This window comes from Coffea arabica, chromosome 6e (assembly GCF_036785885.1).
Source record: "Coffea arabica cultivar ET-39 chromosome 6e, Coffea Arabica ET-39 HiFi, whole genome shotgun sequence".
Lineage (NCBI taxonomy): Eukaryota > Viridiplantae > Streptophyta > Magnoliopsida > Gentianales > Rubiaceae > Coffea > Coffea arabica.
The window spans coordinates 14,023,138-14,045,898 of record NC_092321.1 but is presented as its reverse complement, the minus strand read 5'-3'; the positions used below and the strand labels follow the sequence as shown (position 1 = coordinate 14,045,898).

The 22,761-nt window shown below is 38.2% G+C and overlaps 5 protein-coding genes and 1 non-coding gene across 8 annotated transcripts; 2 read left to right on the top strand and 4 right to left on the bottom strand.

Moving 5' to 3' along the window:
• Positions 1-3,871: 3,871 nt before the first annotated feature.
• On the bottom strand, positions 3,872-4,882 carry LOC113695125 (putative germin-like protein 2-1). Its single transcript, XM_072054100.1, has 2 exons — positions 4,694-4,882; positions 3,872-4,524 (listed from the first exon to the last, which is right to left on the bottom strand). Exons 1-2 carry the CDS (start codon positions 4,806-4,808, stop codon positions 3,986-3,988), a joined length of 654 nt encoding a protein of 217 aa, XP_071910201.1. The 5' UTR covers positions 4,809-4,882; the 3' UTR covers positions 3,872-3,985.
• A 1,979-nt stretch (positions 4,883-6,861) lies between these two features.
• On the top strand, positions 6,862-7,779 carry LOC113696419 (putative germin-like protein 2-1). Its single transcript, XM_072055367.1, has 2 exons — positions 6,862-7,064; positions 7,172-7,779. The coding sequence occupies exons 1-2, from the start codon at positions 6,947-6,949 to the stop codon at positions 7,705-7,707; spliced, it is 654 nt and encodes a 217-aa protein (XP_071911468.1). The 5' UTR covers positions 6,862-6,946; the 3' UTR covers positions 7,708-7,779.
• A 61-nt stretch (positions 7,780-7,840) lies between these two features.
• On the bottom strand, positions 7,841-11,790 carry LOC113696418 (uncharacterized). The gene is made up of 2 exons (XM_072055366.1): positions 8,761-11,790; positions 7,841-8,482 (listed from the first exon to the last, which is right to left on the bottom strand). The coding sequence occupies exons 1-2, from the start codon at positions 11,525-11,527 to the stop codon at positions 8,007-8,009; spliced, it is 3,243 nt and encodes a 1,080-aa protein (XP_071911467.1). The 5' UTR covers positions 11,528-11,790; the 3' UTR covers positions 7,841-8,006.
• Positions 11,791-12,090: 300 nt separating this feature from the next.
• Positions 12,091-13,175, bottom strand: LOC140009536 (putative germin-like protein 2-1). Its single transcript, XM_072055365.1, has 2 exons — positions 12,933-13,175; positions 12,091-12,822 (listed from the first exon to the last, which is right to left on the bottom strand). The coding sequence occupies exons 1-2, from the start codon at positions 13,045-13,047 to the stop codon at positions 12,287-12,289; spliced, it is 651 nt and encodes a 216-aa protein (XP_071911466.1). The 5' UTR covers positions 13,048-13,175; the 3' UTR covers positions 12,091-12,286.
• A 1,324-nt stretch (positions 13,176-14,499) lies between these two features.
• On the bottom strand, positions 14,500-21,939 carry LOC140009535 (DNA polymerase delta small subunit-like). Of its 3 annotated transcripts, none has more exons than XM_072055362.1 (14): positions 21,785-21,939; positions 21,465-21,594; positions 20,714-20,820; positions 20,458-20,584; positions 20,161-20,268; positions 19,145-19,260; positions 18,960-19,043; positions 17,924-17,992; positions 17,780-17,851; positions 17,499-17,590; positions 17,223-17,350; positions 16,967-17,068; positions 16,818-16,885; positions 14,500-14,833 (listed from the first exon to the last, which is right to left on the bottom strand). In XM_072055362.1, exons 1-14 carry the CDS (start codon positions 21,851-21,853, stop codon positions 14,777-14,779), a joined length of 1,329 nt encoding a protein of 442 aa, XP_071911463.1. In that variant the 5' UTR covers positions 21,854-21,939; the 3' UTR covers positions 14,500-14,776. The 3 variants fall into 3 exon arrangements, with proteins under 3 accessions (XP_071911463.1, XP_071911465.1, XP_071911464.1); XM_072055364.1 differs by having other exon boundaries at positions 17,541-17,590; XM_072055363.1 differs by lacking the exon at positions 14,500-14,833 and adding an exon at positions 14,863-15,007.
• A 46-nt stretch (positions 21,940-21,985) lies between these two features.
• TRNAA-UGC (transfer RNA alanine (anticodon UGC)) lies at positions 21,986-22,058 on the top strand. The gene has a single exon. It is a non-coding gene; the product is annotated as a tRNA-Ala (tRNA).
• Positions 22,059-22,761: the final 703 nt, after the last annotated feature.

Below are 22,761 nucleotides of genomic sequence, written 5' to 3'. Positions count from 1 at the left end.
TCATGAAAGGAAAACCAGTAAAGCCATACACAAATGAAAAAAAAAGGTTTAGAGTAAAATGCAAACCTCCTTGCCAATGGTTTGTTTATGCTTCAGTTGAGAGGGAACTTGGAATAGCTGATTTGGTTGTCAAGAGCATGAATAATGAGCACACAAACTGCAGTCATGTATGGAAGAACAAGAATATTTCTGCTAAGTGGCTTGCAAACAAGTACATGGAGAGATTTAGATGTAATGTTGAAATGCCTCCAAGATTATTAAGACAAATAGTTGATGAGGACTTCAAAGCTGAAATTTCAAAATAGGTGGCATACAATGCAAGGGCAATTGCTAAAAAGGAGATTCAAGGGAATGCAGAGCAGCAATATAAGGACATATGGAGATATTGTGCAGAAATTAAGAGGACACACCCAAATACCACAATGGAAGTTATGTTTACTCCCTTCAGACAACTTGAATGCAACCCAAAATTCATGAGACTTTATTGCTGTTTGGGACCATTAAAACAAGGCTTTCTTGACGGTTGTAGGCCCATTATTGGGGTTGATGGATGCCACATAAAGGCTGAATATCGGGGACAGCTGTTGACTGCTATTGGAGTAGATCCCAACAATGGATGGTGGCCCATTGCTTGGGCAGTGGTTGAGAGGGAAGCAACTGAACAGTGGAAATGGTTTTTTGAGCTGCTGAAGAATGACTTGCAGATTGAAAATGGGTACAGCTTCACCTTTGTTTCTGACCAGCAGAAGGTATTAACTCCTTCCCTTTGTATATGCACAGTACACAAATCTGTTTCAATTTACTAATGCCTTTTGTTTGTAATAATTTATAGGGTCTTGACCGAGCATTATCTGAGGTACTACCAAACAGTGAGCACAGATACTGTGTGCAGCACCTGTATAACAACTTCAAGAAGAAACATCGTGGACTTGCCCTGAAGACAAAACTGTGGAACATTGCAGCAAGTACTACTGAAGGACTATTCAAGAAAGCAGCAGCAGATCTGGAAAATTTTGACAAGGAAGCATATGAATGGGTGAAGAAAGCACCACATTCCAGTCATTGGTGTAAGACTTTTTTTTCAGAACATACTCGATGCGATATGTTGGTTAATAATTTGTGTGAAAGTTTTAATGGTCATATACTTGAAGCTAGGCAGCAGTCAATTATCACAATGTTAGAGTCCATTAGGATATTTCTGATGGAGAGGATACAGAGAAGAACAACTGCAATGGAGAAGTTTGAATTGTCCATTGGCCCACTAATTAAAAAAATAATTGATGATAGGGTGATAGAATCAAGACAATGGAGGACCATTTGAAATGCTGTGGATGGATACCAGGTTAGGGGACCAAGGGGGGCCCAGTTTGCTGTTTATTTAAAGAAAAAATCCTGCACATGCAAACTGTGGGATCTATCAGGTATTCCTTGCTGTCATGCTATTGCAGCAATTCACAGAAATAATGGCGACCCCTATAAAGAGGTGTATGACTGCTACAACAGAGATCTGTTTCTAAAAATTTACAAAAATATTTTGTATCCTATCAATGGACAAGTAATGTGGCCTGAAGCTGATGGGGTGGATCTTGATCCACCAGAAAGGATAGTGCAACCTGGCAGACCTAAGAAGGCCAGGAGAAGAGATCCTACTGAAACTCAAAAGACTGGAAACAGGTTGCGGAGAAGAATAGTCATCCATTGCAGAAAATGTGGTGTTGCCGGCCATAATGCAGCTGGTTGCAAGGTGCAGCAACAAGACAATCAACAACAGCAGAATCAGGATAGCGAGGAGCAGCAGCAGAACCAACAACAGCAGCGTGGTTCTAAGAATATGCAGCAACAACAGCAGAACCAACACCAGCACCAGAGTCAGCATGAACAGACCCAACACCAGCACCAGAGGCAACATCAGACCCAACACCAGCACCAGAGGCAGCATCATCAGACCCAACACCAGCATCAGATGCAGCATCATCAGACCCAACAGCAGCACCAGAGGCAGCAGCAGACCCAACAGCAGCACCAGCAACACCAGCAGCAGGATCAATATCAGCAGCAGCAAAATCAGCAACACCAGCAACAGAATCAACATCAGCAGCAGCAACAGCAGCAGGATCAGCAACAACAGCAGAATCAACAGCAGCAGCAGGATCAAGAGTATCAGCAGAACCAACAAGAACAGCAATCACAATCTGCTGTTGAGGAAAGTGAACATGCACAGCATCGATAGCAGGAAGTTGTACAAAACCAACAACAGTCTCAGAGCCAAGGGGCTCATCAACAAAGGAAAGCAGGAAAACGAAAGTTAACAGATTCAGAAAAGGGGCGGATCAATGCCAATTATGCATATTTAGATAAAGAACCTCCTTTCACTGTTGGAAATTGGAGAGGAAAATGAAGTAGAGCTGGTACTAGAAGAGGAGGAACTTCAGCAACAACTACCAAAGGACAACCAAGAGTCAAAAGAGGATCAAATTGAAGAGGAAGTAAAGCTATAGCTAGATTGGGACATAATTCAACTGCATTTTGTCTTTTTGTATGAAGTTTGTTTTGGATTTGATATGCTGACCTATTACGAACATGGTTCATATGTACAAACAATTTATTTTGTCCAATCTACACAGATTGTTCTATGTTAATGCAGCACTTTTGTTTAGTTCTTATGTCTCTGTCATTTATTGATGAAATTAGTAGAACTGAAATGTGTTGTTTCAAACCTTTTTTGACACCAAATAATAACTATTTATTCATGTGAACAATACAACTTTTATACATCAAAATATTTATACAGAGGGGTACAAAAGGGGCTTTATAAAGCCATTTGCCCTTTCCCTTTCAATATGCTACCATTACAACAGAGTAGCTATTCTTCAAGGATTTTCAACGATGCCACAAATTTGTAGCATGCCACCAGAATTATCTATTCTCATAACTAACATTGCTAAGACAACTATTAGCCAAGGCAACACTGCGCATCGAATGAGTCGCTTATTGGCTGATTTGTACTTGGCAATTTCAGTTTGAAGTGGCTTCATTTTACCCTCCAATTTCACAGCTTTTGCTTCCCACTTTCTTGCAGCTTTTTCAAATTCAACCATTTTTTCCTCCATTCCATTGATCTTTCTGAGTAGACCCGGTATAATCATTGTAGATCGAGCGCACATTTCATCATCTATCCAACCCCAATAGCCACAGCCATCCTTAAAAAAAAAACAAATTCATTATATTTCTTACACAATAATAAATTAAGTATCTAAAAAAATGTTACAAACCTCCTCCAATGCGCATTTGGCAAATCTTCTTCCCGGATTTTGTGCAGTCCATGAAGTTATCATTACTGTCTTCATCCCACAAACACAAGTAGGCAAAATGGGTGTCAACGATGTAGGTGGCATGGATCTTGCTGGCCCGGCTCTTGGTGGCGTTGATCTTGGTCCTGCTTCCTCTAATCCAAGTTGGGCTTCTTCCATTTCCTTCTCTTGTAGTTTCTCTCGGGTAAGTAATCTTTATTAGCTTTATACAAGAAGAACAAGAAGATATATTTTCGACTTCCTAAATTGACCCTACCTTTTGTATTGGAAATCGCGCAAACGGACACCTCTGCGAAGTTAACGACTAAATCTAACAGAATGGGCTCGAGTCTACCTTTTATACAGTTTGATGGTCAAAACCAGGCTTTTAATAGTTGAGTGACCAAAACTCGACGATGGGAAAAGTTTAGTGGCCACTGGGATAATTTGCTCCTATTATTTTTTATTATTGTTGTGTGCGGTTAACTTTTCCATGCCAAATCTAACCTTATTTCTGATGCCAAGACAGATAGAGAGGGATGGAAAAGAACCAATCTTTCATATTATGTAGACCGTTTCGTCAATCAAGATCCCACTTTCACTTATTTTTTTATTTATAATAAAAAACCAACAAAAACAATCAATCAAACACTCAAACAGTGAACTCGTCGTAGTTTGACTCCAGTTTTGATCCTCTAGAACTTGGATACATTAATTTTATCGACAGTGTTCGCGTCAATTTGGAACGCCTTGGCGAGCGCTTCTCTGCTGATTCCTGGTTCTGATCCAAAGACAGAACTAGCAACGCTTACGAGGCCAGGATTTTGACTGTTGAGACCAGAAAGCGCAACGGCATTGCTGTTACCGACGTTTCTTTGGTAGTGGACAAGTCCCACTGGAAACACAAAGACGTCCCCTTTCTGAAGAACCTTGACGAAAAGCTTGTTATCAGGATTAGAAGTTACGAAGCCAACTTCAAGAGCTCCATCAAGAACCGTGAGCATCTCGCTGGCCCTGGGGTGAATGTGTGGGGCGTTGATTCCCCCCGGTGCAAAATCAAGGCGAACCAGTGAGATGCCGAGAGTGTTAAGTCCGCGTATTTGAGCTGCGGATACTTGTGTAGCCCCGAAGCCCGCAGCATTTGATGTGTTGCCAGCAATGTGCAAGCCTCTGAAGAAGAAATCATTTGCATGAACGCGGCTTGGATCCTTGCACGCCAGGCCATTCAGTTTCACTGTAACACACCATACAAGAAAAATAGAAGTGTGAGTGAATCGAACGCCTTCATATTCAGATACAGAAAAATTTTTGAATCCTACAACAAAAGATAAAACATTTCCTCCTCGTAATTGTTTGGAGGGCAACTAAAAAAAAAAAAGGTCAAATCCAGTGCACTTTAATACCTGTGGTTGTGGCTTTTGCCACGCAGAAGTCTTGCAATGGTGATGGATCAAATGCCGAAGTGAGGTAGGAGAAACTGAGAGCTAGCAAAGCCAACAAAACAGAATTTTTCGCCATCCCAACCAGTGACAAAAATAAGGAGGTAGAGCACTGAAAGACCTGAGTAGTACTGTATGTGGAATGTTTTATGTTTTGAGAGTGGTGATGAAGACAGCCCACTTGAGATGGTTATTTATAGAGGCTCCTCCTGCAATATAAGATTAAGACCGGCTGGCTTTACCAATTTAAGACGTTGCCGCTCACTCACTTGTAAGATTTCTAGCTTTCTGAGACCAGGTCAATGTGTATTCTTTTAGAAAAGTAAACCGTGCCCGGCTAGCTTGAACTTATGGACGAATGGTAATCTGTGAAGCCGGCTATTTGCATCAGGACTAAACTCAGGATTGCTGAACATGCATTATCTGTAGTTTGTGGTTTGTATTTTTCAGACTGGAATATTGCTATCCAAGCATTTGTACTTGGGAGTAATATACTATTGCAGATGAACAATCCGATTTTTACCTCTCTGTTGATAAACTAACAGCACTCTATACATGAATTGTAACTTAAGTTTAGTTTCCACTCATTTCGTAACTTAAGAATTGTATCTCATGCTACATACTTTTGATCGAATCCTCAAAGAACTATTTTTATAATTGAAAAACGAAACGGACTAATCCATTTACTACACAAATTCAACAAGAAAATCAACATTTCTTTGTTTGATCCCAGAAAGCAGACACAAATATCCACACCAAGTGGATGCGTATCACGAATTAAGTTTAGATTTTGTTTTTTTTTAATCATATCTTTGTCCAAGTCAATGATATTTTAATTGACACTAGTCTGAGTACATTTTCATGATGAAATTAAGTAGATTCACAAAACAGATCACACTCTTATTTGTTTAGACGTTTATTTTTTGAGCCGGACATGATTAAAACTGGTATTGGTTTGGGATCCTACTCCGTCGTATATAAGAACACGATTTTTGTCGACAAAGAAGATAGGTTCAGAAAGCAGAATCCACTTTGATAACACCCTGAGAAGGTTCATTTAGATGATTGAGGGACAGCAAATTGCATAATCTTCTACGTGCATACCTTCAAGGCTAATCAAAATAACAGAAGACTTGTTCATTAAAATAACTCACCCGAAGTGTGTATGTATACATACATAAACACATGCATATATATACATACATATACATATATACATATATATGTGTGTATCTACGTACCTTTTCAATTGGAAAAATACTTTTAAATACTGGAGAATCCATTAACTGGGTTGTATACACACAATAGCAATGGTGAAGTTGTCATGATAAGCTACACAACCATACCCATATATTCAATTGGCCTTCTTTTTTGGGATAGGAAAATCTTGTCCCGTTCCCTTGTCAGTTGTTAGCAGCTTTATATATATCTTCTGCAACATGACGGCTGGAATCATAAGAAGCAGGAAAATTGGAATAAAATGAGCTAGGCCCTTTGACAGATGCGTTAAAACATTTGTATACAGCACAAAACTGAAGATCCTGATAATCCATGACGAAGTTTCAAGTTTCAAAAATTAGCAAATAAAAGGTGCAAAAAAAAAAAAAAAAAAGGTCTAATCGAACCAGAGTATTCTAGTGACGCAAGTGCATGCCTTAGTTGTTTGCATTGGACATAATTAAAGAATGCCTTTGGTTGGGATGTAAAACGTATCCAGTTTTTTTAATTCTAATCATGTCCTCATTCAATTTTAAAGTTATTATTATGGAATAGAAAAGATGAAGCAATTATTATAATGAGAATTTGACAAATAAAATTTGCAAATAGTAATATTAGAATGAGTCTGTTCTGGTTTGATTATTGCACCAGCTGATTTAAATTCTAATTTAAAGAAAACATTTTAAATTTGTGAATGTGAGAACAAATGATTGACTTGTTAAAATCATGGGTGTTTCTATCCAATTCTATAATGCCGGCATAACATGATCTTATGCTTGGTCGGCATTCTACAGTTAATAAATAACTCATAAAATTCTTTTCTGTTCCTTGGCTCTTCCATGAACATTGCTTGCTAGTCTTGCTCTATAAATAAGCAGCTAAAAGTACTCATGCATCATCACTCATAAGCCTTGCCTTGCGTATCTATATAGTATCTAAATTAATTTACAACTTATTTTCTTGTTCGGGTTCCTCCTCCCTCTGCATCCTTTGCCCAAGATGGGAAAATGCATGGTGTTCTCATTGTTCTTCGTAGCGGTTGCATGTTGTTATCTCGCCTCTGCTTTTGACCCCTCACCTGTGCAAGATTTCTGTGTTGCTGATCCCAATAGCACCGGTAAGAAATGCATTAATTGACTTATCAAGATTTCAAGCTGTACGTTTAGTGACGAGCACTTTAATTGAATTTCTTACGGATTTTTATTAATGTTTTTAACTTTTCAGTGAAAGTGAATGGCTTTGCATGCAAAAACCCCATGAAAGTTACAGCTGATGATTTCTACTTCGGTGGGCTGCACATAGCTGGAAATACCACAAATGCAGTGGGTTCCAGGGTTACTCAAGTAGTTGCAGCTCAGGTTCCAGGGCTTAACACTCTTGGCATCTCGCTGGCTCGCCTGGATTATGCACCAGGTGGGATTAATCCTCCTCATACTCATCCTAGAGCCACCGAACTCCTCACAGTTATTGAAGGTTCCCTCCTGGTTGGCTTCGTCACCTCAAATCCCGAAAACAAGCTTTTCACCAGAGTTCTTCAAAAGGGTGATGTTTTCGTCTTTCCCGTTGGACTCGTTCACTTCCAATTCAATGTAGGAAAGACAAATGCCGTCGCTATAGCTGGCTTCAACAGTCAAAATCCAGGTGCCGTAGTAATCCGAAATGCTGTTTTTGGATCAAATCCTCCTATCAATGATGATGTTCTGGCCAAGGCATTCCAAGCCGACAAGACTGTAATCGATCAACTCCAGTCAAAGATTTAAACTAGCCGAGATGAACGTGCAATTTTATGATTTTATTGTTTTATGATTAAGTGTTTGGATCATTTTTTTTTTTTTTAAGTTGTCAATGTTTGTGTTCAAGTTATTTATGTTTCTAACTGAAAAGAACGGGAAGGAGTGAAATTGTTACTGTATTCCATACTTCTTAATAATATACAAGACCTATATTAATAGGCAATGACATACAATGAATCTAGATAGTTTACAATGATCCATTAACATCTAATCTGATTGTGTCAATCAATACAAATATTCTGTTTCCTACCAAATGTCAAAGTTGTTTAGGAAGAAACGTGGGTAGAAAAATTGGATGATGGCAGAATCGCAGAGATATCCACATGGAATTCATTTATGGTGCTTGAGCTACTCGTCCCATCTGCACAGCTCTGGTCACGCAGCGAAAGAACTGGACTAACAAGCTGATTCACAGCAATGGTGTGCAAAGGCCCAGTTGCTTCTCGCCTGCCCACTTCAAATTGGTTCACCACTTGCTGCATTGTTGGTCGACATTTCGGGTTTGCGTTGATGCAATCCAGGGCTAAAGCTGTTGCCACAACCACATTTTGAACAACCAAAGCGTTAGTCGGAAGGGGCAGACGGGCATCAAGAAGATCCTTCAGCATTATCGGTTCATTGGGTTGTGATGAAAAGGAGGAAAGGAATTCTCGTGGATGCTTTCCAAACAGCGTTTCTAGCACCACAACGCCAAAGCTATACACATCGGACTTTTCAGTGACCACCATGGTATAGGCCAGCTCTGCATTGACAAGAATGTGTTTGGATAAAATAAAGTTAATTGCCATCCTTTGGTATATTGATATGGCTGCTAATGTAAAGGAGTACAAATTGCATCGAGTTTTCAATACTAGATGATCTGAACAACGTGACCATACTTGCTATTCAACAAAATAATCGTTTCAATTGGAAGAATTTTTTCTTTTCTGTCCTTGAAAGTTAAGCCTAATATGTGCATCAAGAGAATATGGAAAACAAGGTGAAAAAAAGAAAGTGATCTAGGATAACAAGGTAACCTACCTGGTCCAATGTAACCAAAGGTGCCTGCAATGACTGTTTGATTTGATGAATCAAGTTCCAAAATCCTCGCAGTTCCAAAGTCAGAAAGAGTTGCTTCGAGCTGTGAATTCAAAAGGATGTTGTTGCTTGATACATCCCTGTGAATGATTGGCGGATCACAATCGTAATGCAAGTAGGACAATGCACTGGCAATGCCCTTGATCAAATTCACTCTTTTAATCCAATCCAGCTCCACAGCTTCAGTTTCATCTCTCAAGATACAAAACAAGCTTCCTCTGTCCATATACTCATAAATCAGAAACATGCATCGCTTGTGCAGACAGAATCCAAAGAGCTTTACAATGTTCCTGTGCCTGATTTTAGATAGCATTTCGGCTTCATTCCGAAAGCCCTTGTCATAATTTGGATTCTCGCCTTCCAAACAGTGAAGCTTTTTCAAAGCCACTACTTTCCCACTTGGCAACTGCGCTCTGTACACGCTGCCATAACCCCCTGTCCCGATGCAATAACTGACATCAAAATCATTGGTTGCTTTAATTATATCTTCGTAAGCCATATGTCCATCATAGTTCCATATTCTGAAAATGTCTCCATGTTTATTGTCTATCGGCTCAACTTTAACTTTCTTGAAGCAGAAGATATAAATTACTAATCCGCCAGTTATTGAGAACACCAACAAGGATACGCCAAGACCTATGATGTAGTATGGGGGGTGATGTCTGTGATTTTTCATAACGGGAGGAGATGCACCGCAAAGAGTGGAAGTGTAACGTAAGTCTGGATTGCCGGCAAATCTTTCTGAACCAAACTTATTGACAAGATCACACGGAAGTTCACCTTCCAAAGCATTATAGGACAGGTCGACGTCCCCCAGTCGCAGAAGAGACGAGGGAACAGTGCCAGAGAGAGTATTGTAGGAAAGATCCAAAGTCAAATGGTACCACTCGGATTTAATAATGTCATCCCCAAATTGGATAGGAATTGGACCTATAATTTGGTTTGAAGAAATATCTAGAAATTCTAGAAAAGGTATATTGAAAAGTTCATGGGGTATGGAACAACTTATTTGGTTAGAAGAGAGGATCAAAGAAGTAAGAGCAGTCAGATTGCCAAGGGTCGAAGGGATTTGACCAGTCAGGCGGTTGAATGCAAGATTGAGATATTTCAAATTTTTTAAATTTCCTATTTCAGGGGGAACGGACCCATGAATTTGATTCTCAGCACCTGAAAGAGATATTAGTTTGGTTAGGTGGCAAAGAGATGAAGGGAGGGCACCTGAAAGATTAAGGTAACGGAAGTCTAATTCAACTAAACTCTTCAAATTTTCTATTTCTTCTGGGAGAGATCCTCCCACTGAGGGATTCGAGTGAATGTCTAGCCGGAAAAGATTTGTCAAATTAAAAAGAGCTGAAGGAATTGTCCCACTGAAGTGGTTATTATTGAGGTTAAGGGAGTTTAGATTGGACAATTGGCCAAGAGCGGGAGGGATGCTGCCAGAGAACACACTGTAACTCAAGTCTAATTCAACTAAACTCTTCAAATTTCCTATTTCTTCTGATAGAAATCCTCCCATTGCGGTATTCATGTGAATGTCTAGTCGGGAAAGATTTGTTAAATTAAAAAGTGCTGAAGGAATTGTCCCACTGAAGTGGTTATTACTGAGGTCAAGGGAGTTTAGATTAGACAATTGGCCAAGAGTTGGAGGGATGTAACCCCAAAAATTATTGTACCTCAAGTATAGAGTAACCAAATTTGTCAAGTTTCCGATGAAGGAGGGAATAAAGCCTTCGATAATATTATTCGAAACACGAAATTCGGCTAGTTGTGTGAGGTTTACTAGAGAAGAGGGAAGCTCGCCTCGAAGATGGTTGGAAGACAAAGTGAGATAGGTGAGTTTGGAGAGTGCACCTATTTGATGTGGGATGGCTCCGTCAAGTGCATTGTCACTGAGATCGAGGGAGGCCAATTTGGACAAGTGGCCGAGAGTGGGAGGGATGCCACCATAAAATTGATTGCCACTCAATTTTAACTCTATTAAACTCATTAGCTGTCCTATTTCTTCTGGGAGAGATCCTCCAACATACTTGTTGAAGCTAATGTCGAACCGGGAAAGATTTGTCAAACGACAAAGAGCCAAGGGAATTGTTCCACTGAGGATATTATTACTGAGGTCAAGGGAGGCAAGATTGGACAATTGGCCAAGAGTTGGAGAGATGTAATCCCAAAAAATATTGTGGCTCAAGTCTAGAGTAACCAAGTTTGTTAAGTTTCCGATACCTGGAGGAATTAAACTTTCAATCGAATTCCAAGAAACATCAAGTTGTGCTAGTTGTGTAAGGTTTAATAGAGAAGAAGGAAGCTCACCACGAAGATGGTTGGAAGACAAATTGAGATAAGTGATTTTGGTGAGTGCACCTATTTGATGTGGGATGGCTCCGTCGAGTGCATTGCCGCTGAGATCAAGTCTAACCAGGTTCGGAAAAGAAGAGAAGCTGAAATTTGTCAAGTCATCTAGGATCCCGTAGTTCGGAAGCAGTATTTCGGTGACACTACCAGCATCGTTGCAAATGATACCAGGCCACTGGCAATGGGCAGAGACGTTTCTTGCAGTAGTATTGACTCCCCACCAGCCACTCTCGAGCAGTGCTTCAGCTTCTAAATTCACAGCAGACTCTGTTCCTGCTATCGCTACTGGAACTGGTGCAATACCCAGTATCATGAGAACAACAACTCCGCTGCATACAACATCCATCGATGCTAGTGCCATGAATCGGATTGTATTATACTGGTGCAATAGCCAGTATATATCTTTCTTTCCAATCTGTTGTATTATTCACACCGATTGTTGAAGTCAAAAGAATTGTAGTTGTAGCCCATTATTACTTTGAACTCCTCCATTATAACTTTGACCTTATAAGAGCTAGAATAGGACTTTTAACAGGTACATAACTACATATACTAAAGTCAACTTCAACTACAGTGAGTTATAGATATTTTCTGGGACGGTGGAATTGCCTGCTTATGAAGGGGACAGCGTGGTGGCGGTCGTGGCTGGAGAGGAAGAAAAGTCAAGAGAGGTGGACGGAGATGAGGGAGGAGAAATGGTCAATCGTCACGAGGAGAAACAAACAACATTTTTGAATTGGGGGGTTTTTTTTTTTCAAGTGCCATATCACTTTCACGACTGATTCCAATATGAACGGGTCGTAAATACTAAATAGCACACGGATAGACTATTGTCGGACTAATTAAGCAAACATTATCTGAACCCCCTGCGATAAAATTCATGGAAGTGACACTTTATAAAGAAAAAAAAAAGGATAATCACAATAATAAAAAAAAAACATATTTGATCATGATGTATTTGTTTCGCGTTACAGGGGTTGATGATGGTCGAATCATTAAGAATCAACAAACAACTTAAAAAACATGAATCATCCTTCAACGAGGCTTCAAGAAAAACTGGAAAGGAAAAAAAAAAGATTTGTCGCCATAAAAGAAATCATCAGAATAAGTTGGTCAAGAACTAGAACTTAGACTGGATTCCATCTATTGTGTTCCTATTGACTTGGAACGCCTTGGCCAGCACATCATCACTTATGAGTGGAGTCGATCCAAAAACAGCCTTTCCAATGGCAGTGCTGTCAGGATTTTGACTGCTGTAGGCTGCCACAGCAACAGCATTTGTGTCCCCCACATTGCGGTGGAAGTGAACAAGTCCCACAGGAATGACAAAAACATCACCCTTTTGCACAACTTTGGTGATCAGACGGTTCTCTGGATTTGAAGTGACAAATCCAACCAGTAGAGTACCTTCAAGAACGGTGAGAATTCCGGTGGCTCTTGGGTGGAATAGAGGAGGGTTGACTCCCTTTGGTGCGAAATCTATGCGGGCCATTGAGACCCCGAGAGTGTTTAGCCCTGGCATTTCAGCAACGGATACTGTGGTGACCTTGGAGCCAAAAGCATTTGAGGTGTTGCCCGGAATATTCAGCCCCGTGAAGAAGAAATCCTCTGCTGTAACAAGCTTGGGATCTTTGCACGGCGCGCCATTTACCCGTACTAAAAATGTTCACCATTATTGAAAAGCAGTGAGCAATTGAACTAGTAATAACGTCAAAGTTCACTAATCATACATACATCTTGTGTGCGCGTGAAATACGTAATCTTACCTGGGCTAGAATTATCAGCCACGCAGAAATCTTGCAGAGGCATGGGGTCCGTTGCAAAGGCAACATTAAACAGCGTGAGAGCTAGAAAGCAGGAGAAGATCATGTGCTTTCCCATGTCTGGTGCTAGCTAGCTGCAAATGGTGAATAATTCAGATCAAGAAAAGGAGTGATTATACACAGCAGCGATGACGATTGCTTCAGGTGGCCTGCTCTATTTATAAAGGCGCCCGTCTTTTTTCAAATCTGAGAGGGAAGGCATAAGTTTTTCAGCGGCCGGCTCCTATAAAATTGTGCAGGAGATTGGGTCAAGATTTGGTATGTAACTACAGAGTTATATGTAATAACGAGAGGTTTCTTCTTGGGTAGGAAATCTTTTGATGTCATTAAGTTGTTTGTTCCTCCTTAGACTTTGTAAAAGTCGGGCAATTTTTCGTCTGTTGTGTTTGCTATTCATCATTTGGATCCTATTCTTCTTGCTCGTTCTGGTGCTGCCTGCATCCTATTCTTCTAGTGTTACAGCTGTTATATTAGCAGTGTTGTTTGATGAAACATGATCCTCATATGCGTTCTTGAAAAGAATATTCAACAAGTCGTTACAAAAAAAAAAAAAAATGTTTTCCTGACTTTTATGGATGCGTAGGCAATGGGTTATTCTACCTAATGTTAGATCACGTAATTAATTCATTTGTAATTTTGCTAACCCTGACTTCATCTGTATGGGCTGATTAATATTATCGCACTCCATGTACTAACCTTATCCGACCAATTAATTAACCCAGATAGAGAGAAATAATTAACATAACAAAGAAAACAGTTAGGATTAATTAATGATTAGGGAGTTGAGGTTCTAACCAAACCAACGGGATAAATTAATTGAAGTTATTGAAAATCAAAAGGTATAACCTTAACCTTTTGTTCTTTTTTCTTCTTTTTTTTTTTTTTTGAAGAAGTAGGTCTGACCATTTTCTAAAATTTTGGATTGATTACCCCTTTTCTTTGAACCAGTCTGGTTTTTGCAGTCACCCCAACTTTTTTTTCTTTTTAATAAAAACATTTCTAAACTGCATGATGCTTCATATCTCCAGAACGGCCAAAATTATGTGGTTTTTGCAGTCAGTCATTTTGGAAGAATCTCTGTTCAGCTGCAAATAAATAAGGCTTTTAAACAGTGTATCAAAATATTCTAAACGGTCAAGAACTAGACTTCTACAATCAACAAACAATATATTATTGTAGAAGCAAAAGAAAACGAACAAAACTAGCATCCGTGCTCTTAACTTAATCCATGGCCATGATGACTTTATGCTGCAGGTTCTCAATCATCAGGTGCTATCCGAAACCATTCAACAAAACTTCATCAGAACCTCAACGTCACCTCTAGATGTAAACTTAGAAAATGAAACTTTGTAAAATATAAAAGAGAGGAAGACCGACGCTTAGAGGTGGTTTGGACTTCTCTCCAATTGTGCAAACTACATTGCCTACCTATTAACAAATGTCCAAAAAAAAAAGAGAGTGACAGAGAGATATGGATTCAGTTTAGGGGGAAACATCATGGAGATGTGGATTAAGCACCGGAAATATTGACTTCATCGCAATGACTCCCTAATCCACAAGTTCATGGATTCCCTTTCCAATATTATCAGGCCAGAGTTATGTTTTATATAACATTATTATATCCAAGAACTTGCAAAGTTTCAGAACTAAAAAAGCAAGCATTGCAAGAAAATCACAGGTATCCCTTTCAGTAAGCAAACAACATACTGATTATCACAAGCAACACTTGAAGGTAAACTTAGAAGATCTTCAGCTTCCAAGCAGTGCCAACTCGTACCTCGTAATTATTAGCTAAACTCAGTCCCAAAACTGAGAGCATGACAATCCAGATTTCTCAAGTTCAACTGCACAGAAATCAGCAAACTGCATTAGGTTAATCATTCACAGCTTCAACAAGCTATTTTTCCAAAGAAATCAATTTTCTTTCCAATCGATATTCATTTTTTGTTTTCGTATTGCTGAGGAAGTCAGGGGTGTTGGCAGGAAATTTTATCTCAAAGCTGCATCCAAAGTATAACCTGAACAAAAGACACTTGCCAGGGTAAAAGAATATAACCTGAACAAGAGTGTTTTAATGCCATTGCAAATCCTTACATAAAGCAGCACATAAAGAAAGTGAGAGACAATTAGGCAAACACACCATCAAGCAAGCACTCGTGGAGACAAATTTTGTTGATATAAAAGCCATTGTGTCTCATGTAATGGACACAAAGTTGAAAATGATTTGCATATTTTGGAATTTTTTTCTTGTCAATTTAACATGTCTAAAAAAACCGGAAGGACAAAATGGAAAGGGTTTAAAGAGGCGGCACAATAAACCCCTCATACTAAACTGATGAATACAGGTTACTACTAAACAATTTTGTATATTAAAAAATTTTCCATTTCATTCTCAGATGGATAATTAGTCGCGGTAGTTTTCTTACATGATTGGACAAAAATGCCCTTGGATTCCAGCTACTCTTACAACTAAAATGGCTGAAAGGATTGAAAGTACACACTTTTTATTGTTCAGGGACTACTCTAAGACAAAATTTAGATTAGGCGCCAAAACTTGACAACAGGAATAGTTTAATGGCACCCTAGGTACTTTAAGGAAAACAAAAAGGTAATGAGGAAAAGCAGCCCTGGCAGGCAAGGGATATCGAGAATTAACTTGCTTCTTTTTAAACAAGCACTCATTTATTATCTTATGAGCATGAAAACATTTTGCACTTCTACCATGTGATTTGTGTCTACTAAGTTAACATCTTGCACTTTATTTTGCTTCTGAATCTAGAGTCTTAGTCCTTTTACAGTTATGCAAGTTTTATTTGAGCATCAGACAACATATTTCCATAGAGACCAAATTACAGCATATCAGGAATGGTAGGGATTCCCTGTTCTGCTACGCGTCATGTTGGAGCTTCTGATTGCCTAGTTAGATCAGTAACTGCCTCTTAATATGCATTACAACAAAACAGTTTGAACTCACTCCAGAAGTTCAAGAGACATATGTTAAAGTTGATGACTTAAAGCTCAACATGGAAGGGCCTCGGAAGAAAAGAGAAATACACCCTTGAGGAACTGAAGTGAAATGCTTTTACAAATTACATTAAAAAGAAGAAAGAAAGAAAAGACATACAGATAGATGATCATGAAGTAAGCGAGAAGGTAATATGGGGTACTACAAATTACATCTCCATATGTGTTGTCTTTGAATTACTTTGTCGGCAGAATCTTATATACTAACCTTCCCTAGTTTAAGAACTTTAGGTGTATGAGAAACCTCACTAAAGAAAAATGCTACAGAAAATTCTCTTTGGGGGTGGAAAACTTGTATTATTCTACCCAACTAAACTTGAGTTTGTATATAAAATGACACACACACTCAGAGAGAAACTTAGAATGAATAAGAGGAGATGTGTCGAATATATTCTCTGTTTCCCCATTTTTCTTTCTGGTAGTGTTAAAGAATGGAACCTTATTGACTTCTTGTCTCTCACACAAAATGACTATATGACGACAAACCCTTAATTTTCCTTAATAGACACTCAAGGGGTGATGCTAGGCTTTACTGTCAATGAGGCCCCATTGACAATCTTTATTCTGTCACAAAACCTTTAGACCAATATATGACTCCTTCAAATGTCAAGGAAGTCTTGACACCAGTAGAATAACTTGTGCTCACCTTATCTCCAAAAAGAGAAACTAGAATTTAGCAACCTAAATTGTCAAACCCTCAATGAACTCCAATTTAGAACCACAAATATCAAATTCAAATAGCTTTGTTCACTTCTTTATGGCCTACTTTACAAACTTTGGAAGAGGAGAAATTAAAAAGCTTACCACCACAGCAACTCCAGTTTCACTAAATCTGGGAATACAGATTAGTCTCACTATTTGTCCCTCTGCTCCTGCAATTAAAGCTTATTTTGTAAATTGTTTTCTTCAAAATGAAACAGAAATCAAGATAAAAAGGGTAGCAAAATGAATACCCTTGATCAAGCGAGTCTCATATTTCTCTTGATTACCAACAAAATAAACGTGTGGACAGGTCTCAACGAAAAAAGGATCCCTGTCAGTAAAAGGATAACATCCTGCAAGATACCGACAGGTTCAGTGCAAACTTTAATACAAGAATAAACCACTATATAAATGTTCTAAAAGTCAAAGAACAAATTCACGCAAGTGCGACATTTAGCCAAACCTATGAACAGGACAATTCAAATATAGCAAGCATGCAGCATTTACCAAGGGTATTTGGTGCCGTTGGTGCAACATGTCTCCATCTCAGTGTCCTCTCCAAAAATTCAAGTTTATCATTTGCATCTGAATACTTCTCGAGATCATCAATGTTCTGACCTGATGTTCCAAGCAAACTGAAGACAAGATATCTTAACAAATTGACTAATTTCATTTGGTGCTACATCCAGCAAAGCATATAAATGAGGATTAAGATGAGATATCTTATCAAATTGACTAATTTCATATTGTGTTACATCTAGGAAAGCATACATGTTTTCTCACCTAACATCGTCAAGCTGAAACAAATGAGGATTAGGACAGGACCTGAATGTGTTGTAAGCTGATGAGCTAGGAAAAAGGCATCTATGCAAAGGCTGAAACATAAAAAACAAATAAAATGTAAATCTAAACTAGAAATGGCAGATTGCTGGATCACTAACAAGTTGTAAGCCAAAAGTAGATGCAAAGCAACTCCTACAAACAGTATAAATTGTACTCCAGATCCCATCCCCGCCTCAATTTACCTAAGAATGTCAACGAGCACACAATGAATGTTAACAAACCTGCTGTGGCAAGGAGAAATTGGCAGGGTCATTTGGCCCTGGCATAATATCAACTGGTATACCTGCAGCAATCTGTAGATATTTTAAAGCACTATAAACAAACATTTTCCATACTCAGAGGTCAAGAGACAGCTATCAAAGTACCTGAGTCAACTGAATATCCAGCTCTTTAATTGGCTCAAACAATGTAAATTGATCCTTAGAACCTAAGTTCTGCACAATCAAGTAAAGTTGCTAACATCTGAACATCATAACATTGCAGCTGAGAGAATAAACCATGCCAGAAATGGATTATATTCATTATCAATCATTAACTTTGCAAAAGAAATTGAAAAAATGCTCACTGGAAACTCTTAGTAACTGCTTAAATGGCGGAAACTCTTATTAACAGCTTAAATGGCTATTTGCATTATGGTGTTCTAATTGAGCACAAAGAAGCCTTAGCACAAGTGGTGTCTCTGCTATTCTACATATACTAGCACCAAAAGGTAACTTCACTCATTCTTTTGAAAAACGTGGTATGACCTCAGGGTCTATGTCTTTCACGCTAAAGATTTCAAGTGATACATTTTTAATGAAACACCAGCAGAATCCAAGTCCTGAACTAAATTTCAAATTTCAGATTAAAGCATCCAGCAAAGCCTACACAAAATATTACACCTATAAATGACACACGAACACAAGTCCAGCTAGCAGAATGTGAGGTACGTTATATCTTATTCAAAATCCAAGTAATCAACTTTGAATGCCACTCAATTGCAGGCAGACCAATGATTTCAGCCCAAAATTATCAATATAATATATCTCAAAAGCAATCTTCGATCTACTTGCTTTTTCTCTCAATCTCAAAGATCATGTGTATATGATAATCCTGGAATTAAAAAAAATGTTCAAAAAATAAAAGAAAACCTCTCCTTTAGAGTGTTATTTTTCATTTGTCTTAAATTAACGTTTTCTTCAGAAAATTTATGAAATGCAGATGCAGCCAATGTTACTGGCAACAACCTGCAATAAGAAAATGCAACTGTTGCATTCACAGAGAAAGAAACTTGCATGAGGTACATAAGTAATCTGTCCATACAACCTCAGAAGCACAAAAAGTGGTAAGAAAAAGACCAACAAAAGGTTAAAGCAAGTTCTGTTAGAAGCTTTTTTGTGGAAGCCGGACAAAGAACAGTACCTGACCATTAAGTAGCCCACGGGGGATTTCAACAGAATTTCCAGCAATAATTACTCGAACTATCTTGGCAGCAATACTTTGTTCCTGTGACATGCACTCAAGGAATTTACATGAGATCTATAGGGCAACCAATGATGAAAAGAGCAATCATAGAGGGAAGCACAACACAGAATAAACATATAAACCTTTTTATCTCCAAGATGGCCAGTTATGTGATCAACCAAAAGCTGGAATTTTAGAGGATTAGAAGTGCTGCTCCCAATATCCAAGCCCGAAACAAAAATGACATATTTGTCTTCACCTGCTTGCATCAAATGAAGTTCCTTAAAATACTTTCAACGACAAACAAGGATAAATATTAACACCAAATACCAAAAGACAGCTTGGTTGTCCCATAAACTAATTCAAAATATTTCCATGACAACCATCATAATATAATTATTCCCCCAAAAGGACCAGTCATCAGATATACATTTTAAGAAAGACCTTCTATTGCTCTAAATACCTCTATAGTGTACCAAAAACAAACTCCTGTAACTTTTTCAGCATATTGGTAGACATTGGCAGAGTCGCTTCTATCATAACATCAAAGCAGTTAACATCAGAGTACACTACATGAAAACTGAATGATGTATCAGCAGCAGAGCCAGTATCAGTAATATAGCAATATCGATCCACTACCCATTCCATTTCCATATGGATATCCTACCTTCCTTCACAGGACATGCCAAGAAGATGCCTACTCTATTCTTATACAAGTACATCAATAAGTATTATCTTCTTCAAACGCTTATGCACGATAAGGTGGTGTTCCAAGACATTTACTGCTTTCCTCTGACACATATATCTATTCAGAACTACTTATTTTCTCTCCTAAGATTATAGGTTTTACTGATTATGCTTAAAACAAAAGATTCTGGTGCTTATACAACCAAGAGTACATGATATCATGAGCAAATAAATCAGAAATGATACTAAGTGAACATACAGTTTCCACATAAGCTGTCTTCTAGAAAATTTCTAATCAGTCCAACAACTTTTCAGGGGTCCTCCATCAGAGTTATAATATTTATCATCTGATCACCCACTACCTGCCAATTGTTAAAATGGCCAAAAGCTATCGTAGCAAATTGCGGGCATCCATGATTATGAATTAGCTAGGTGGACTGGGGAGAAATGGTGAAAGAAGCAGCACTCCAACCTGATTTAATTGGCCGCTCTATTTGGTGTGGTAGGCCTCCTTCCATGACATCTTCAACCCAAAAGTCGCCTGTACCAGTTTCTTTTCCATGCAATGCAACCACGACACCTGTTATAGAACATTGTTTGGAACAAAATGGATGGGTTACTAATCTTCAGTGGTAACTCTAGTAATCATCCAAAGAACCAACCTAAAAATGGGAAGGTTACAGAAGAAGTGGAGAAATCTGATAGGAAAAAAAAACCAAATTTTTGACTGCCAAAACTAAAAAGTGCCAAAGCAGCATCAGATACAGACCTGTCACATAAACAGAAGGTAAAAGAACATCTCCGCAAACTTTAATTCTGCCGCTCTCATCTTCCAAAATTAAATGATCATCTGGGTGCATAAAATTGTGAGGTCTTACAAGTGGGGTTGCAGATCTCTGAAAGACACAAGTTACATCATTAATATCTCAGAAAAATAAACCATATGAGTTGGCAAAAATAAAAGTAACAATAAGACAAAAGAAAAAGCAAATTATTAGAATATCATCCATTAGTAACTTCATTACCTCTTTGGAGTACTCTTCAAGAATGGAAGGTTTCAGCTTCATGTGCTTGTAGAGCGTCCCAACAATGATGCATTCCTTGCCTTCTTCTAATCCGATAACAGTGCAGACTACCGGAAAAAGGGGGAAAAAAAAGTGGGGCCATTTACAAGCAAATCCATGATTTTGCATGACAAATCTACTAGCCTTGCAGAATCAAATCCCTATCATGCATACTTCTTAGACAACTTGTTCAAGTCCTTAAATTAAATGCAGAAAAAAAAACAAAGATTAGAAGAAGAAAAAAACCAAGCCAGGTGATCTCTTGTAAATTGACCAAACAAAATAAACAACAAAGAAATGGTCTTCGCTTGTCAAAAGAAAAAGAAAAAGTCGAACTGAAGAGAGAAACTACTCCAGAAAACCCCAGGAAAAAAAAAAGTAACAAAATCAGAGCACCACAAAAAAAAAAAAAAAAAAAAACTTGGCCTTTACTAATTTCAACAATATAAATTGCAGGAAAAACCCAAAATCCCTTACTTGTAAAAAATTGAAGCAGAATCATATAAAAGGTATCATCCAATAAAGATTTCCAAAGGCAACAATTTTTTCCCCTCCCCGGGGCCGACCCAAATTGTTAAAGATCATGATTGAAGTATAGCTACAGCAATAACAAACAAGTACCCCTGGAAAATTTAAGTGCATCATCCAAGCAATGTTGAACTAAAAAAAAAAAAAAAAGGAGGCAATAAGGATAATGGATTGTAGAATATACCCTGAATGTGGGGTTTCCAATTGGGGAGTAGAGAGTAAAGAAGAGTTCTCATCAAGTGAAGCCTAGCAAAGTATATTTGGCTGTATTGTTGACCTCTGTACATCTCCTTCTGAATCACAAAGCATGAGTCCTGTGAATTAAGATAATAAGAAAAGGGGCAATTTTTCATAAGAACAGAGTTAATCAAGGAGACAAACAAAGATTTTCTTGAAATCAAGCTACCCAAAAATATAAATACAGAGAGAAAAGAGACAAAATAAATGCAAAAAGTAATACTAGTAGGAAAAACAGCAATATGTTTTTCTGTCTCTTTTACTTACCAGGGAAGAGTATAGAGCTTGTTTCCGGTGAAGGAGGCCGTTCTCCGACGACGAGTCTTCCGTCTCCATGGCGGGAAAACACTACTGCTTCTTACTCTACTGGGTCAGGAAAAGCAATACTCCTACTAATACCCCCATAGTCGTTGCCGCCGATAGACAAGATAGAATGCTCTAGGGCAAAAGTCGAACCCCCGAATCAAAGGGGATGTAGCTCACATGGTAGAGCGCTCGCTTTGCATGCGAGAGGTACGGGGTTCGATACCCCGCATCTCCAATATTTCTCAGTTTTCCTTTTTTTTTTGGGCACAATACTAATATACTCATAAAATTGTTTTCCTTTTTTTTTTTTTTGCATAATACTAATATACTCATCGGCATCTCCACTATTTCCCATTTTTTCTTTTTTTTTTTGGCACAATATACTCATAAAATGAGTGGTAATGGAACAAAATCATAATTATTAAAATCAACCCTGGCATCAACCTTGAATCACAGGGGATGTAGCTCACATGGTAAAGCGCTCGCTTTGCATGTGAGAGGTACAGGGTTCGATACCCCGCATCTCCAATATTTCTCAATTTTTCCTTTTTTAATGATAGAATTAGGAACAAAATCATAGTTATTAAAAGAGAAAAATGCAGTTTTAGTACCCAAATTTTGACATATGAGCGGTTTTAATCCCTAAATTTTGGACAATGACAAATCTAGTACCTAATTTTTCAACTATTAAGCACATTTAGTACCCCTGATGGATTTTTTTCCAAATTACTACTACAAAAAGTCACGTGATCGTCACATGTCTGACAACTATTGTATAAAAAATGTCAAAAATATGTAAAATATCCTTTTGATAAAATTATTAGTCCTTAAACTTAGTACTTAGTGTTAGATGGATATTTTACTTGATAAAATTATTAGTCCTTAAATTTAGTACTTAGTTCCAAAAGGATATTTTACATGACACCTAGTATCAAAAG